Source organism: Tyto alba, unplaced genomic scaffold (genome assembly GCF_018691265.1).
Source record: "Tyto alba isolate M040663 unplaced genomic scaffold, T.alba_DEE_v4.0 Super-Scaffold_27, whole genome shotgun sequence".
Lineage (NCBI taxonomy): Eukaryota > Metazoa > Chordata > Aves > Strigiformes > Tytonidae > Tyto > Tyto alba.
The window spans coordinates 524,542-541,424 of NW_024881301.1; the positions used below are offsets into that span (position 1 = coordinate 524,542).

A 16,883-nucleotide genomic window follows, 5' to 3' on the forward strand; every position below is an offset into this window, starting at 1 on the left:
TTGGATCTTCTGTTCTAAAAATCTATTAATTATGCTTGTGTAAGAAACAGCTGTATCTTTGTCAAAGGGGAATTAAACACTAGAAATTCATCTTGTCCTAAACACTCTTACGGTAGCTACTGCAGGTAAATTTGAAGCTTGACAAATAAATGAGAAAGATCAAAAGCAAACCTAGTAAAGGTTTTGCTTGATAAAAACAATTGTGTGTAAAGGGTTTTCAAAGATTTGTAGTTTATTCAACTTTCCTGAAACAACATGGATGGTATGAACTGCTGTTCACAAATATGAATTAAGAAACTCTTGATTGCATTTCCTTATAAATAAATTATACATATTTATCCACACTACATCCATCCCTCATGTCTGTTATACAGACATGATTTCTGAGGCGTCGCTTATACCATCGTGATTCTGACCTTTAATATAATATTCATGTTATTCTCTATTCATAAACAGAGAAATAACACAGAAGCCATAATACACTCAACTACAGCAGGTGTTTAACATCCAGTATTCCTGATGCCCATAGAATTTTAGCTTTCAGGACATCAAGAATATCCACTGTGTTTAAGATGCATATGGTAGAATTTTAACATTCCCCCTAAAATGCAGATCTTCTTATTTCCATGTCCTTCATGTTTTCAATGATGGATTGCCAAAAAGGTGCTTGGCCAAAAATGGGTATTTTTTTTCAACAAAAAGCTCAAGTTAGTCATATGCTTTCATCCAAAACAATCAGAACCTGAGCCAATTTAGTGCACATAAGATACCTTGGAAGGATTAATTTATGCTGTTGAGCTTGTAATATGTGTAACCAATAAGAGTTCTCTGCATACATGGATTTTTTGCAAATCTTGCAGCTAAGTCAGTGAGCCAAATGCAAAATCCAACACTTAAGGGCATCGTGTAGACTTGTAAAGCGCTCTGGGGGTGCCTAAGGTCGGGAAAACGTTGAGTGGATTACACAGATTCATATATGTAGGTTTTTCATCTCTGACAGATATAATATGAGCACTATTATTCATACTACTTAAATTTCTTAGAATACTATGTGTGAGAGAACAATGAAGTCATGTTAAATCGTTTACACAAAGACTTATTAAACAAACACACTTGAAGGTTCAGGCCTCTTTAGTGAGGTGTTGTATGTTGTAACACCTGTATGTCTTTCAGATCATCTGCAAGGCGGCGAAGGTTTTGCTAAATATCTGTAGAAGTAAATTAATATGCAGATCCATACGTGGATCTTATAGGAGCTGAAAGAAGTATATCAAACCTGCTAAAAATCTTCCTCTTTAAAATACTGCCCTCTATTCTCATGTTGCCTGAAAGTTAGGAATCTAGACTGGGTAAGGCCTTTCCCAGGGGATGGCTCACCCTGTTTACCAGATAGATCTAGTTTTAAGTGGGATGAATTGCTCTCTGGAAGAGTCTTTTTCTAGAGCCTATATAGAGACCTAAGAGATTAAACTAGGCATTTATGACTGGAGTTAATGAAATTAAGCAAATACTTGAGACAGTTATTGAAAGAGTGACTTGTCTTGCAAAATGTTCTGAAGTTAGTGTGTTTCACACAGGCTTTATGCTGTTGAACTCAAGGTGTGTGACTGGATATCTGTACTGATGTAAAGGTAGTGGAGTCAAAGGCTCAGGATGTTATAGTACAACTGGTGGTATATTTTTCTGCTTAGATGTTTCTCTGGATTATCAACCCAGACTGAGATTTTGTTTATCCTTTTCTGGGTCTATTTATTTCACTGCACAGCAGGGTTTTATATTAACATATGCTTACTTAGGAGTAAAGACGTTGGGTTATGGGTTTTTAGGTTTTGTCTTCCTCTTCATTCCCCTTCTGCAAACAGATTGTGGCAGCAGTGAAAAGAACTGGGGCCCACCTGTGCCCTGAACTTTGAGTACATGAGCTAAAGTTAAATATCCACTAAACACAACTTGCTGAAACTTCAAGTGAATTAATATTTTGTCAGTCCTCACTTTTATACTTAAAATTATTAAACAATTTACCCCTCACTTCTCCCACTTCTTTCTCTATCCTTGGCGACTGATCATTGCAGTGCCTACAAATGCTCCATGGCTAAGAAGAGAAAAGCTGAAGAACAGATATCAGGTGTTCCTGTCAACAAAAGGAAGTCCCTGTTAATGAAACCCCGCCACTACAGCCCCAGCTTGGAATGCAAAGAAGAAAATGAAGACAGGACGGATTTACAGGGAGAGATCAGTGTCCTCAAAAGCAGCTCAACTCCAGGTAGTCGTGAAGTGTGGCTTCTCTGGAACCTGAATTCCGCAGGAAGGGAGATATGAAACATTATTTTCAAAAAGGATGCAGAATGTGTTTGACTTCTAACAGGGTTGGAATGGTGTATTTCTGTCTAGGTTTAACTATCGTATTTCCAATTATTTTGTACAGTAACTTCTCCTGGGGTCTAGTGAATGCTTTGTAGGTCACACAGAGACAACTACTGCAGCAGGTCAAATATGGAGCAGCATCTGCTTCTCCACTAGCTCTGTCAAAGAACAAGGTTAAGCCCACCACTGAGAAAAACTCATTTATGAAGAGCAGATTTTCACTGGAATATATAGAGCTTTTAGGAAGAAATAAAAATGCTTAGCAAAACATTGTTGACCTTAACATTTAGCAAAGCAATTTCATGCATGTGACTGCTACGTGTGTTCTGCTTAACGCGATTATTAGACTCAGCACTTTTATAATTGTTATTCCAACTCTACTAAGCCAAACACGTCCAACAATTTATAGAAACTTCTACAACATATGCTGGAAATTATGGGAGAGGTTGGGAAGACAGAAAGATATAGCTACAGCATGTCTTTATTGCTTTTTCTTTCTGATATGTGTTTATATATATTCAAGATGAACAACAAATATCAAACTAAATTGGCTGCCACATATTCATTTAAGGAGTCCTGCACAAATTGCTAATCAGGCAAGTGAGAAGATTTCAGTGGAATGCATTCTGTATTTGTTTTAAAAGGAGGAGTCATCAATAGATAGTACGTTTCAAGATAAAAGCAATGTGATCTGGTACTGGCAAATTAGTAATCATAGATAATATGAAAACACAATTAACTTACATTCCCCTCAGTTGCTGGTTGATACAGGAGTAAAAAGGTAATTTATTTTCCACTCAGTTTCTTCTTATCAAATATTTTGGAAGGACAGGGTGCTAAATAATCTCATCTAGGTTCCCTTTCCCACAAAAGGTTCAACCAGATGATCATCTGAGTTCCCTTCCAACCTAGGCTGTTATATGTTATTGTGATGAACTGGGATTAGGAATTTATATCTTTATTCACTCTAAATAGAATTACCTTAAAAACAAAGCAAACCCCCCAAATTTTATACATATGAATGTTATAAAACACATAGAAAAAGAAGGTTGTCTTTTAAATTTAAGAGGCAAATCCTGGTTCTACTGAAACAAGTGGAGGTCTTCGTGTGATTTTTATTTGGCAAAGATTTCAGCCCATTGTCACTTGTAAGTCTTGTAGGAGACTTTTCCAGGGGTCTGCATCCCATAGGTGTGAAAGCCTAGAAGGGAGGTCCCTCTTCAAACAGAACATTAATTAACAAGGTGATACTCAATGTCTATGTCTTTTGGGTGATGTTACTAAATTAAATTCATCAAGAAACAGCTCCGTGGTTTTCAGTGTCTGTTCAGCCTGAAAGGAGCATTTGTATTTCCTAACACCAGAAGAGAAGGTGTTTAAGAGTCCTGCATGGAGTTTTTTGGTTTGTTTGGTTTTGGTTTTGGTTTTGGTTTGGTTTGTGTTTTTTTTGAGATATATAGGTTTTAGCTATTTTTTCTTGGTTTGATTCAGACTCATTCCTGGACACCCAGAGCTGCCCTCAGTAATGTGCTTTTCTTTCCCTTGTGTCTGTCCACTGCACAGCTTGAAAAACTCACTGAAGGGAATGCACTATGATGAGTGTAAAGGTAGAACTTGTGCCTTATACAGATGAACCTAAGTTATTTAACTGTTCCTTTTTTTTAAAAGAGGGCAAGTGTTGGGCCAGATCCATTGATATAAATGTAGATGAACCCTACTTGTACTCAGGCCTTTAGTCAAAAGAAAAAAAAATTTGATTTCAAAAAGATTTATTTGGTACCACTGAGATTTTGTCCAAACTGCTTGCATCAGTGATAATACAACCTATCCCTTCTGCATTAATTTTGCTAGCTACAAAACAAACCAGCTAAAGCATACAGCTGGTCTGGGTATGTAGGTTCATTTGTAATTTCTTAGTGTAATATTGCTCATTTTATTGTGAACTCATGATTCTTGTCTGTTATCAGTTAATGCCTCAGTTCATGGATTGGTGCAACTGTAAACTAAGCTGAGTTTTGATTATTTTTAAAGTAAATTTACAGGCTGTAGAAGTGAAAAATAAAGCTGGGACAGCTGAACCATTAAGAATGGTTCAACAACAAATTTTTAAACATTGCATTTCAAAATTACTGATTACTTAAGGAGCAAAAATCTGTTATCATTTATTTATACAATTTTTCATCTTCCACACAGAAAAATAATGAAAAAGACCTGTTACTGTTTTCGAGTTTTGTTTGTTTTGTTTTGTTTTGAAGGGTGAGAGATTTCTTTTAAAACTAGAACTTCTTACTCTTTGAAATGACCCACTCATGGGATTTTTTTATTTTCCAAATGGCAGAGGAGCAAATAATAAAACCCCCCATTTGACTAAATTTGGTTATAGAGCCAAATCATCATTTTTACTTGCTGAGATGTGAAAAGACAGCAGAATTCTTTATTCAGAACACTGCAATGTGTGTGGTACTAGACCAGCTGCTGAAGTTACGCTAAGGTTTACAGACATTTTTTTTAAACACAACTTTATGCACACAGTGCACAAGGCCACCTCTCCCTCCATGAGACCAATTTTCTGAAGAAGAATAAGAATTAATCAATATTTTCTTTTAACATATAACAAACAGTTGAACCAAACAATTATGTAAACTGGAAATGACCCAAAATGCTAACAGTTTGGCAGCAGTAAAGTGAAATGCATTGTGGTGCACATGTGCATTTTTGTCCCCCTTTTCCCCTCCACAATAATCTGCACTTAATAGGAATATTTTAAACTATGTAGCTAAGCAACAGAGGTAATTGTTGCTTTCTAGAGCTTTTGTTAGGCACTCTAACACAGCCCAAATATGCATAATTAGGTATAATGTCTATAAATCATTATTGTACACATGTGGGTAGTTAAGTGGATTGAGAGAATAGTTCAATGAATTGGACATATTCACTGAAAATGCTTTTTATTTGTTTTCTGTAGTTCATAATACTTTAAAATTATCATAACCCTTTACACTTTCTCTTAATAGCTCGCTGTGTTATTGAGAGAAACTTCATTTGCATTTTAGACTATGCTTAATTTATTATTTAAACCTGGAGTTCTTCTGATTCAGGAGAGGATAGACACATCTTATGAAATAGTCTGTGCTTGTTTATTCATCCTCCTTTCTAGGAAGTAAAATGTTAAATTTTTCAGTTTATGTTGAATAGATCCCAACAAAAGAATGTACCCTATAATCAGCATTATTGAAGGGGCTAGTGTTGTGACTAAATTCTTCCCTTCATCCAAAAATGCTTTTAGTTACTATGGCAATATTTACTTGATCCTGGCAAACCAGTGTTGATTTTAGAGAGATAATTACCAGAAAGGAAGATGATGGAGATGTATTTTTGAGTGTCCTTGTCGGAGGAAATGTTTATAAAAAATTAAATGAGATACAAAAGGCATATTGTCTTCCACACCGACAACCACTCCTACATGCAGCCTTTATTACCTGCTGGCTGCTGCTTTTCTTCTGAAGAAAGATGTTTATAAAGACAGGATGCACTTCAGTGGTGTCTTTAACAAGTCCTTTATGAGACTGTACATAACAGCCATTTCTGTTTGCCTGTGCATGACCTGATCTATCACTTAATGTGGCAATTGCAATAGTGACCAGGAGCTGCCCTTTGTGAAATATTGAGGTTTTTTCCGTCAAGGTCTTTCATGGGATCTGGGGTGACTATGAAAGTAATTAGGGTCTATTTTGAGAAAATATTTGGGAACCTTAGATGAAATAAAAGTGAAAATAGATTAGAGGAATTTTAAAATGTGTGTGTGTGCTTGTATATAGATATGCTATGCATGTATGGTACAAATTGTGTGTGTATATATATAATATCTATCTATATATGACACATTATTTTTAATATGAATGTATATGAAAGTTCATGTGTTCTAAAATAATATATGTCTTTACCATTAGTAAAAAATGGCAACATATTTACTTCTCATATAGCTTTGGAGCTACAAGATGAAGTAGATAAAATGTTAGAAGGGCTTTTCTTGATGCTACAGGCAGTCATTTCGAACACAGCCTTGGTATGAATTCAATCATTTCAGAGTACCTTTGAGTAAAGTAAGTAAATATCTTCATATCACTTCTACAAGATACAGATATTAGTTATTCTTACATATTTTTCTCTTGCTTTTTTTCTCATGCAGAGGAAAGTACTCCAAAATCATCTGAGGAAACCTCTCATTTGGGTGGGCAAGAAAATTCCAGTCAGAGAAAAGATAACTACTCCAGCTATCAGGATGCCATGGCGAAATCTTTGATGAACATGGGAAAATTAGCAAAAGATGCACCCACTCAAACAGTGGCAGAAAATCTAAATGATAGCGGCATTCAATCCTTAAAAACAGAAAGTGATGACACTGATGAATGTTACATGATTAACTCAGTTGAAGGAAAGGAAAAGACTGTTATTTCTGACCCAAAATACTGTTCATCTGAGGAAAATGAAAGTAACTCTGAAATTATGGACAACGAGTGGGACAGCTCCTCAAATTTCTCAGAAGAAACTAGTGTAAAGCACCATGTAACTCAGAAGTATATTATAGAGTGTAATCAGCCTAACATCCTGGAAGTCCCAGAAATTAAGAAGGAAGAGGTAGAATTTGGCCCTTGTGAAACACTTTGTGACTCAGAAACAGAGCTAAGAGCACCCCAGGAGTCTCACCCAGATCCTTTCGAGAAGAGAATTCAAAATCCCTTCCCTGAAAGTGAAGAAGATGACAACGAGTGCCTGTCAGAAACCACAGAAGTGTCAGTTGAGCTGGACAAAACAAAAGGGAACTTGAGTTTGCTAGAACAAGCAATAGCTCTGCAGGCAGAGCAAGGGCATGTGTTTCACAGCACCTACAAGGAACTGGATAGGTTTCTTCTGGAGCATCTAGCAGGGGAAAGGAGACAAACCAAAGTTATTGACATTGGTGGGAGACAGATATTTAGCAACAAACGTAAGGAAGTATTTTTGGCTGTTCTTACTGGCTTAAGCTTTTATCCTGTGACTGATAGAGGATTCTGATCTGGGTTTTATAGCAACAGTAAAGAATCTGGAATTTAGCTGGTAATTTTGTTAATTATGTACCTTCACACTAGTGCCTTACATCTAACCAGGTTAAATGCTAGGTACTTGGCTTCCTGCCAAACCGCTATTGAAATGAGTACTAAAAGGGCTGTGTAGCTGGCACTGGCACTCCTTCTCCTCCTTTCCCTCCTCCTCTGCCTCCTCCTCCATAGGGCGCTAATACATGCCTCCTAAATTTCTGCAGCCAAAAGAGAAGGCATTAAAACAGTGCTTAAGGAAAAGTCAGGGTGAAAAATTGGCCTCTTTCAAACATACCACCTAATTCCTGAGCCATGTGTTTTCCGAGTTCAGTCTACTTCACGTATCAACATTACATTTTGCTTCAGCCAGCACTTCTGAGCCAGGAAAGCACACGCCATGCTCTTCTGCCTCATTCACCATCAGCAGAATTACCAGTAAGTTCCAAAATCTTTATTGTTTCTGATGGTTTGTGGCATCCTACAAAGCTGTAGGAACATTGCTCCATTTTCGGTACTTAATCAGGCTTCCAGAACTGGAGCTTCAAAAGATTTGTGTTAGATTTGTAAACTGGGCTGTCTTGCATGAAACTCCTTAATTGAGGATAGTTAGGGAACATCAAGAGATGTCATTTTATAAGTACACTCCCTGCTGTACTAACTAATGATACATTCATCTCTTCTTTGACTTTTCCTTCTGAGCTTCCAAATATACTGAGGTCACCCCAGGACTGCTGCAATTTTTGCTTTTGATAAATGATTTACTTTGGTAATTATAGTGTTACTTTAGAGTAGTCCCTGGAGACATTGCAAATATTATGGTCGTTTAGTTATCTGAAGTATTTAGTGTATGAGATAACTGACAAGTTATTTTATGAGTTGCAGCTACAACAAGTATTGTCTGTAGTATTTGGGAAGACTATTCATGCACCTTATTTTTCTGTCTCAAGCAGTCTTTTCATTAGTATGTCTTAAGCTGTGAATGCACGGTATTAGTCTACCTCCTTGTTAAACTACGTAAACCTTTATTTGTTCAGATGACTATGGTATATGTAGAAATTTTACAGATAGATTTTCTTATCCAGAGATCAGATGAGTTTACCAGATTCATGTTGGTGTCAGTGTGACTTTCTCAGAGCACACATAGGAAGGAGCAGGAACGGTAAGCATGGCAGAATGTGGCCCTTCCTGGTTTGCTTTGTATTTTTTTTGTATTTTTTAGCTGTAGTTTGCAGGTGAGTTCAGAAGTATCATTCATGGAGGAAAAAACTAGGCTTTGTTCAGGTTGTATAAACACCGTACAATTTTTGTCAATGTAGTATCTGGCACATAATTTTTTCACTTCACATAATTAACTGGTTTTTATTTCTAAAAAAAATCTATCATCAAATCCATCAGCTCTTAATTTTCTTTCTTGGATGCTACATCAGAAAGACATGGCTTACATTTATATTTTTCCATCTTTTTAATGATAAACCTTTCTAATTGGGGAGGGGGGAAATTAAATCATATTTCAGGATCCCTGTTTATTTTCTGTCCACTGTTGCAGCACTTTCCATTTGCAGTGATTCTAAAACACATGTGGTCTCCTGTTGACGCTCAGTCTATTTTCTTTCCTCCCTCCTTCTTTTCTTTTTTTAACCTAAAAACTTGCCAGGAAGTTTAACCCTCATCTGTCTCTGGCGATCATGCCCCTAACCACGTCCTACCTTGCAGTCCAACCAAATGAGCTTGAAGGAGGCTGCTCCCTGTGCTGGCTGCAGCTGTTTTCTCCCGCAGCGCCGAATGATGTTGGCAGCCAATCGCAGATGGATCTAAAACCATCCTCAGCAATTTATGCGGCCACTTCCTCCAGATTTCTCACAAGAGAATTTCTGGACCAGAATTCATTCCTTTCTCGCCCAGACTTTTGATCCTGCATTAGAAATCAAATAAAGGCTTTCTGACCACTGCTTCTTGCACAGTTCTAGGTGCTTGAAACAAAAATTGGGAATGCACTGCAGCCATTGCAGAGTGGTAGCTGTGGGGCTGGGCTGAGACCTCGCCTTTGAAAGGGTATCGGCTGCTCCATGTTTTCACTGTCATTGTGGGCTGCTCCACAAAGCGGCATTGCCATGTGTACCAGAGGGAGCTGCCTGCCTTGCCTCTCAAATGTAAAGTGGCATGTATTCAGTTTCCTAACAAAGAACCTACAGCCTAGAGATATGCGATATTTAAGGAATGGCTTCTGGTTGAAATGCTTTTTGTTTGTTTGTTTCACACCTCAGCTTTTATTTGGTTGTCCCAGCTTCCTGGAGTCTGACATTAACAGAGTAAGAGATTGTTTCTGCTTTTTTTATTTATTCCTTTATAGATCTTGCTGTTGGCTGATGCTGCCAGTTTTCTGGCTTATTGGATTGTGGCTTCTGTCCTGTTTGAGGCTCTGAATGGAATAAATGACACTGCAATCCTAAAGCTACATAGTTTAGCACATAAATGGCATACTGGGAGGGGGGAGCCATTGTTTAAAGGACACAGTGTGAAAACCTAAAGTGATGCTTCAGTCACATACATCTCTGTTAAAACTTTGTGTAGGAATTACACCTGAAGTACAAAACAGAGGGTATCACGCTGCTAGGAGCACTCAGCTGAGTGCAGACAGGGGCTAAAACCAAACAAAATCCTTATCTGATTTCTCTGCAGATTCACCCAGGCCTGAAAAGAGAGAAACCAAATGTCCCATCCCAGGATGTGATGGCACAGGGCACGTGACTGGGCTGTACCCTCACCACCGCAGTCTCTCAGGCTGTCCACATAAAGTTAGAGTGCCACTAGAAAGTGAGTATCGTCACCCTGTGGTCCAGAATAACAACTGGATCTGGCCCAGTATTGTGGGCAATGTGTGCTCATGCTTGAGAAGAAACCCACTTTTTCTGGATGAGATTGCAGAACGAGACAGAGAGGAGCCATCACACCTTCTTTGCCCTCCAGCTCTTGCAGTCCTACTTCCCACACTTGTGAAGCTCACGTACTCCCTAGAAGTAGCATTACAAACAGCATCAGGCTCCTCAGGTAGCCTGGGAAGAATAAAATCAGAGCCATACTATCCCCACCCTTCCAGCAGACCTGAACTCTGTAGTCTCATGAATCTTCAAGATGTTGCTTGCCCATGCCTTTGCTAAAGCATGCAGCACAGAAATCACCTGCTTGTTTCCGAGCTGCGACCTGATTTGCCATAATCACATACTGAGGCTGCTGGTTTTCATTGCCAATAACCAAGAGTCCTGGGCATGCTTATCCAGAGATGCTTCCAGTGTCCCCTTTACCACTGAGCTCAAAAGGTTACTTCCATCAGTGCATCCCAGCACTGGCCCACAGCACATCCCTCTCGTATGACTGTATCGTGCTAACCCTTTTATGCCCAGTCTAGCCTGAATTTCCCTGCTTATTTCTAACTGTGCTGAACTGATTACACTGGTTTGTGTGTGTGTGTAATCCTGAAATGTGATGCAATGAAATGCTGCATAATAAGCCAATACCTAATGTGAAACTGTTTGTTTAAACAACCTAGTTAGTCAGATTGTTTTTTTGTGGTGGCATGCATAACAACAAATTAAAAGGATACTTGCACTTTACTAATGTCCTGTTCCTAACTATACCTCTCCTTTTTTAAAATCTGGTACTAAACTGTGTTTATGGAAACATCTGCTGAGTTAAACAGGCTGCTGCATTTGGAAGGCCTTAGCAACATTAACTTTCTAAAAGCAAAACTTAACAGGTCCTCGTTAATTATCACACTTACACACTTACAATCAGATGTGTTCTGTTCTGCTGGCAAAAAAAAAAAAAAAAAAAAAAAAAATTGGTTTCTGACAGAATAAACCAGTTGACTGAAGAGTCAGCTTTTTTGAAGCACTCTGCACCCAAAAGGGTAATACAGTGCTGAAGTCATGAGGGCAGACATTCAAAGACATTGTTTAACACAGACATGTATCTCAGTCGTAGTAAAGATGATCTACGCCAAAGGTCCTAAGAAATGTACATGCAAGCGTTTGCAACCACTGTGGAGAGTGTAAGCCACTGCTTGGGAGCGTGACCAGTTGTCTAAAGTAGATCCAGCACAGCTCAGACGGTCAGAAGTCATCAGGGCTCAAAGGGGACACGCTTAGGTCAGATCATCTCACTCAGGTTCAAGGCATAAAACGTCTTCATATACCTGAGAGTTTGCCCTCCCTGAGACAGAGAGGGACTGCAGATGTATGTAGCACGACTGTGAGGCCCAGGGCTCCTCTACCACCCCCCTTCTCTAGTCGACTGTGTTAATGTTGTATGAACCAGAGGGCAAAGGGCGTTATGATGTAGCATCCTTGCTAACTTCCACCTTTGTTCTTTTAAAGTCGCTAGAAACAATGATGTGCATGTGGGAAGCCACACGACAGCAATACAGGGATAAACAGGTCTATGTCGGCAGCATCAGCCTTGCTGCATTGTAGGTCCTTTGCTTCTCCTTTCCTTTTGTGGTCAAAATGTGACAGAATTGAGAATCTGAGTCCGAATGTTCATATTCATATTAAGAAATGTCCAAATTATTCATATTAAGAAATGTTCATATTTCTTAATGTATGTATGTTTAATTGATGCATGTTATTATCACCTTTTCTTTTTTTTCTTATTCCTGTTTAGTTCTTGCCATGCATGAAAATGTTTTAAAGTGCCCCACCCCAGGATGCACCGGAAGAGGACATGTCAACAGCAATCGCAACACACACAGAAGGTAGATCAGAAATGCTCCTGTCCACTTAAAATCTAACATGTGCTCGGGAGAAAATTGATGGGCACATCTTGAAATTAGATAATATGTACTACGCTGCAGAATGCCTATGAACTGAAAGGGTAGCCTGTATTATTTATAACCAAATAATTGTGTTTAATATTATTACATAAAAAATGGCTGCAGCGCTGAGGATGGCAAATTCCACTAGTATTTTTCACAGATGAGATTTCAAACTACAGTTTCATTACAGCCTTGACAGTGAAACATCATCATGTAAAAGGGATAGAAATGAACAAATACATTACTGCTACAACTGGAAAACCCAGTGGAAACCAAAGCCTCTTAGTTTTGCACCACATACATGGTAGTCCTTGGCAGGAACTTCCCATCAAGGCACATTTTCTTTAATCAAAACAGAAAATTTTAAGTAGAATATTTTAGAATATGTAAAAAAAACTAACTGAATTTATTACCCTCGGGAATGTCATCTTCCCGCTTGGAACACTCCTGTCTAACTTACTGCCTGAAGGGAGAAAGTAAAGTTGAGTAAAGTCTTCCAGACAGGCAGCTGGGGAATCACAGCTGGGCTGCAGGTGAGGCAGAGAGCCGATGTGCTCCGTCTCCAGCAAGCCACTGCTGTTGGCATGGCTCTTATCTGTGCTACTTTCTGCTGGAAGCCAGAAAGCCAAAATATTCCATTATAGTGCCTCTGGAAAAATATAATGTCAATTTTACAAACAAACTTGGGACATAGAAATTTCAAAACCAACTTTCTTTGTTGAACTGAATTTTTGTGGGATTTTTTTTTTTTGCTGCTGACTGATTGATTAGTTATTGTATGAGCACACCAAAACCAAAGATTATCGTACTAGGCTAATATCTTTAATACAAAAATTTAGTCTTTACCAGAGAGATTACAAACTCTTCTACAGGAATATATAATGAGCCAGTAAATATTTTTTCACTGTGTTTCCTGTTTTAAATCCTCAGTCATCTTTGCAACACTTCAGCTGTATCATAAACAACCCATAAACAGGATAAGAAAACATGTTATAATCTAGGAAAGAAAATATATGCAAAAAAAAAAAAAAAAAGAAAGCACAACTTGAAATGACAAAATTTGTTATTTGGTAACAGTCACTCACATACCCCCTTTCTTTTTTCCCCAAATTTACTTTCCTTTTAATCAGCAGGAGGCTTATATTCATGGTTTAGCTGATAAAGTAAATGTCATTTGTCAAAAAATATACTAGTGACTTGCCAGCCACAAAACATCAAAGCTGAACTGTGGAAAACTCCTTCATGATTCAGTTTCCAGATATATCACCTCAAATACACAGATTTCACAGTTTTGCATTAAGGACTGAAAAACAGATTGCATCTGGGCTATAATACCAGCAGCTCCCATAGATGCATGGGGCACCAGAGAAGTCTGAAGTCATTGGGTACCACAGCACGCATTTCCTTTACTTAAGATTTCATTTTAATGTGTTTTTTTATTTCTTATTTCTTCTCTTCACCTTACTTTTAAACAGCCTTTCTGGTTGTCCAATTGCTGCAGCTGAGAAGTTGGCAATGTCCCAGGAGAAGAACCAGCTCGAGTCTCCAAAAGCTGGGCAGTGCCACGATCAGGCTCACAGGTAGGAGCCGTCACAAACTAGTCTTTCCAAAGTATTACTGCACAAGCTCTGTTGATCAGTCCTCAGATCTTTCCCCCATTTCAGATTTCAGCTACAGGGATAATTCTGTTTTCCAAGATGAACCTCTGCAAAGCTAAAACTTGACCGCATCTCAAAATTAACTAGCAGCTTTCTGCTCATTCTTGTGCATGTAGCTGGCATTAAAGACAACAGACATATCTTTTGAAAAGCAATGAAATACATTCTACTAAATCTTACTTCAACACAAATAGACTAATCAGTGGTTCTCAAATGTCTTTCTCCTGTAAACCAAATCTCCTATCTCGCTGAAGTGTTTTAAACAATTGTCAAGAACTGTTCCTTTGTTGCAATATTTTAGCCACTGAAACTTGACTAAAGATCTCTTTGACCTTATTACACTTTTAGCAGCTTGGTCCTCATTTATTTTGTGATTATTTTCAGAGGAATCTTCCAGTGATCCAGTAAGTAACATGTCATCTGAAAGGGTTGAGAATGCTGCTCGTTCTGTTTCCCCACCATTGAATAATTCATATTTTGAGTTTCTTTAAGTTTATTGGTTTAATTAGTTTAATTTATTTTTTTGTACAATGGCATCAAAAAAGGGAAACATTTTTTATTGCAATTGTATTTTGTTTGAGAGTTATATGGACCCTACAGACATGCATAATTTGCACATCATTGGCACCACGACCATTACAACCTATTATATTCAGGTCTATTTGGGGACACTTTAATTTGTGGATTATTGACATGATCAGCTCTAATGGTTCCTTCAGAGCCATTACAGAATATTATGTCCATGTGTCTGCCAACTGCACGTGCCTTAACTCTACATATGAAAAGTCCTTAGGAAATTACTAAAGACAAGTAGTTACTGAACAGTAACTAAATGGAATAACACACCATAAATCATTCGTTCCTCCCAAATAACAGAGGCAATTAGTTTGGATCATCTTATATTATATTTATACCATACTCATTCACAGTAAAGTGAGAACAATAGTGATCCATAAAACAACAAGTCCTTTGACTAACAAAAATCCAGACAGTTTTTAGAAATAAAGGAAGCATGATGCTACAGTGGTAATCTAGAATTAAGCCATTATCTTTCTTGTAAATAGCCCACACTGTTACTAGAGAACACTAGATTTTTTTTATGTCCTCAGCTTTGAACTTTTATGAAGTCAAAGTACTCTTTGGCTACTAGGTCAGCCACCATATTTATGTTATTTATTTCCTGCATACTGCTACCAGTAAGTTTTACGTGATAACAACACACTTTCTGACACTGAGATGCAACTGTATCCTAATTTTCCAAGAAAAGGTTATTTAAAGTTTTTCTTGTCTTTCTCATTCACTCTTTTCCTCCTCTCTGCAGGACAAATTTAGCAAAACAGCCTGAGGTCTCTCAGTACAATTACAGAACTTCACAGCCAGTCACCTCCTCCAGAGCCACCCTGGCAAAAGAACAGGAGAAGTTTGGGAAAGTACCATTTGATTATGCCAGCTTTGATGCACAAGTCTTTGGCAAACGCACAACAGCACCAGTGGCACAAGGACGAAAAACACCCCAGTTCCTTGAATGTAAGCTTGAAATGCCATTATCCCTTGGAAAATGGGCAAAATGTCAATGACTTTTTTTTTTTTTTTCTTTAGCTTTTGCTTCTGCTTTCAGACTCCTAAAATTCAAAAATTCTCTGTAGGAAGCATCTTTACTTACTTTTGGCCAGAATGCTAAATATTATCAGTAGTTTGCTAAATATTGAATGCCAAAATGCTAAATATCATCACTATAAGGTTTATTTTTTTGATATTTCTTTTAAAAGCAATTATCAGGGGAAAAGAGGAGGAAAAATGAATGGTTTATTTCTTATCTGTACCTCCTTCCTTGGTTAAATTGTGATATCTTTATGTGATAGGATGCTGTCATGAGAAGTTCCATGGAATGTGCCTGCACAAGATGTAATGAATTATAGTACAGAGAAATCCAGGTTAGGTATTAAAGGCATTTCAGATACCTTTTTGATGCATCCATACAGGTATTATTCCTCCTAAATGACCATGTGCCTCTGTTGCATTACTTCCAGGCCTGGATTGAATTTGTTTTGATATCTCATATTTCTGTACTACATCATATTTGTAGTGCAGACATATCCAATGCATCAAATTGTTATCAAGATTCCTCTGCTTGCATCACTTACGGATTTGCTGAGTTACTACTTTGTACAAATGAGATACCACAGTGCGAACACTGATTATTTTTTGCAGATGCTCTTCACAATCTGCATGGGGAAACTTCTGCAAGATTCTGCCATTGTATTCACTGTTATAAAATACTCTTTAGTTCAAAGAAACTAACTATTCTGTTGCCGTGAGGGAAATGGAAAAAAAAGGTTTCATTGTGCCGTATTTGGTTTCAGAAGAAAATAGATCCAGAACAATGTGACAAAGACTCTTTAGTTGGTTCTTATTTTGTTCATGAAAAAAGATTTAGTAAAGGAAAACAGATTGCATCCTGCTTATCCCAACAAAGGAGAATATTCAAAGTAAGGTGAACAGAAAAGCAGAAAATTTTATATATGTATATATACATATATAATATAATGGAATAATTAAATATACGTCTAATACTATATAATATTATATATGTTTTATATATTTATAAAATTTGTATGTTTATATATATTTTTTGTCTATGTGTCTGAGTACACACACACACACACACACACACACACACACACACACATATATGTTTTTGTAGGTATCTATGTCTTTGTGAATATATATAAATACCCTACTTAAAATTGCAAATGAAAAGTAGATATTTATCTGGCCTGGAAAATAGACTTGTTCAAATGAAAGCAAATATGTGTATTGCCAGCTTCTTGGGTGGCAGATTTTCCAATTTTGTTTGTAAAATTGAATATTCCCTATTAGCTGTCTCTTTGCACAGATGTATGTCTATTTCACAGGTTCATTTCAAGGAAAATATGATTGAAATGTTTTTATACAAATGCAAATACATACATA

At 37.5% G+C, this 16,883-nt stretch overlaps 1 protein-coding gene across 11 annotated transcripts in view; it reads left to right on the forward strand.

Moving 5' to 3' along the window:
- Window positions 1-16,883, forward strand: part of ST18 (ST18 C2H2C-type zinc finger transcription factor) — a 167,133-nt gene that overhangs the window by 117,986 nt on the left and 32,264 nt on the right. For 7 of the 11 annotated variants that reach the window (XM_033001113.2, XM_033001111.2, XM_033001118.2 and 4 more), the window contains 7 exons: window positions 2,073-2,266; window positions 6,554-7,351; window positions 7,809-7,877; window positions 10,122-10,256; window positions 12,102-12,192; window positions 13,728-13,832; window positions 15,232-15,437. In XM_033001113.2, the coding sequence (XP_032857004.1) occupies window positions 2,073-2,266; window positions 6,554-7,351; window positions 7,809-7,877; window positions 10,122-10,256; window positions 12,102-12,192; window positions 13,728-13,832; window positions 15,232-15,437 (1,598 nt within the window). The remainder of the gene's footprint in view (window positions 1-2,072; window positions 2,267-6,553; window positions 7,352-7,808; window positions 7,878-10,121; window positions 10,257-12,101; window positions 12,193-13,727; window positions 13,833-15,231; window positions 15,438-16,883) is intronic. The other 4 variants (XM_033001110.2, XM_033001116.2, XM_033001117.2 and 1 more) reach the window with 4 other exon arrangements.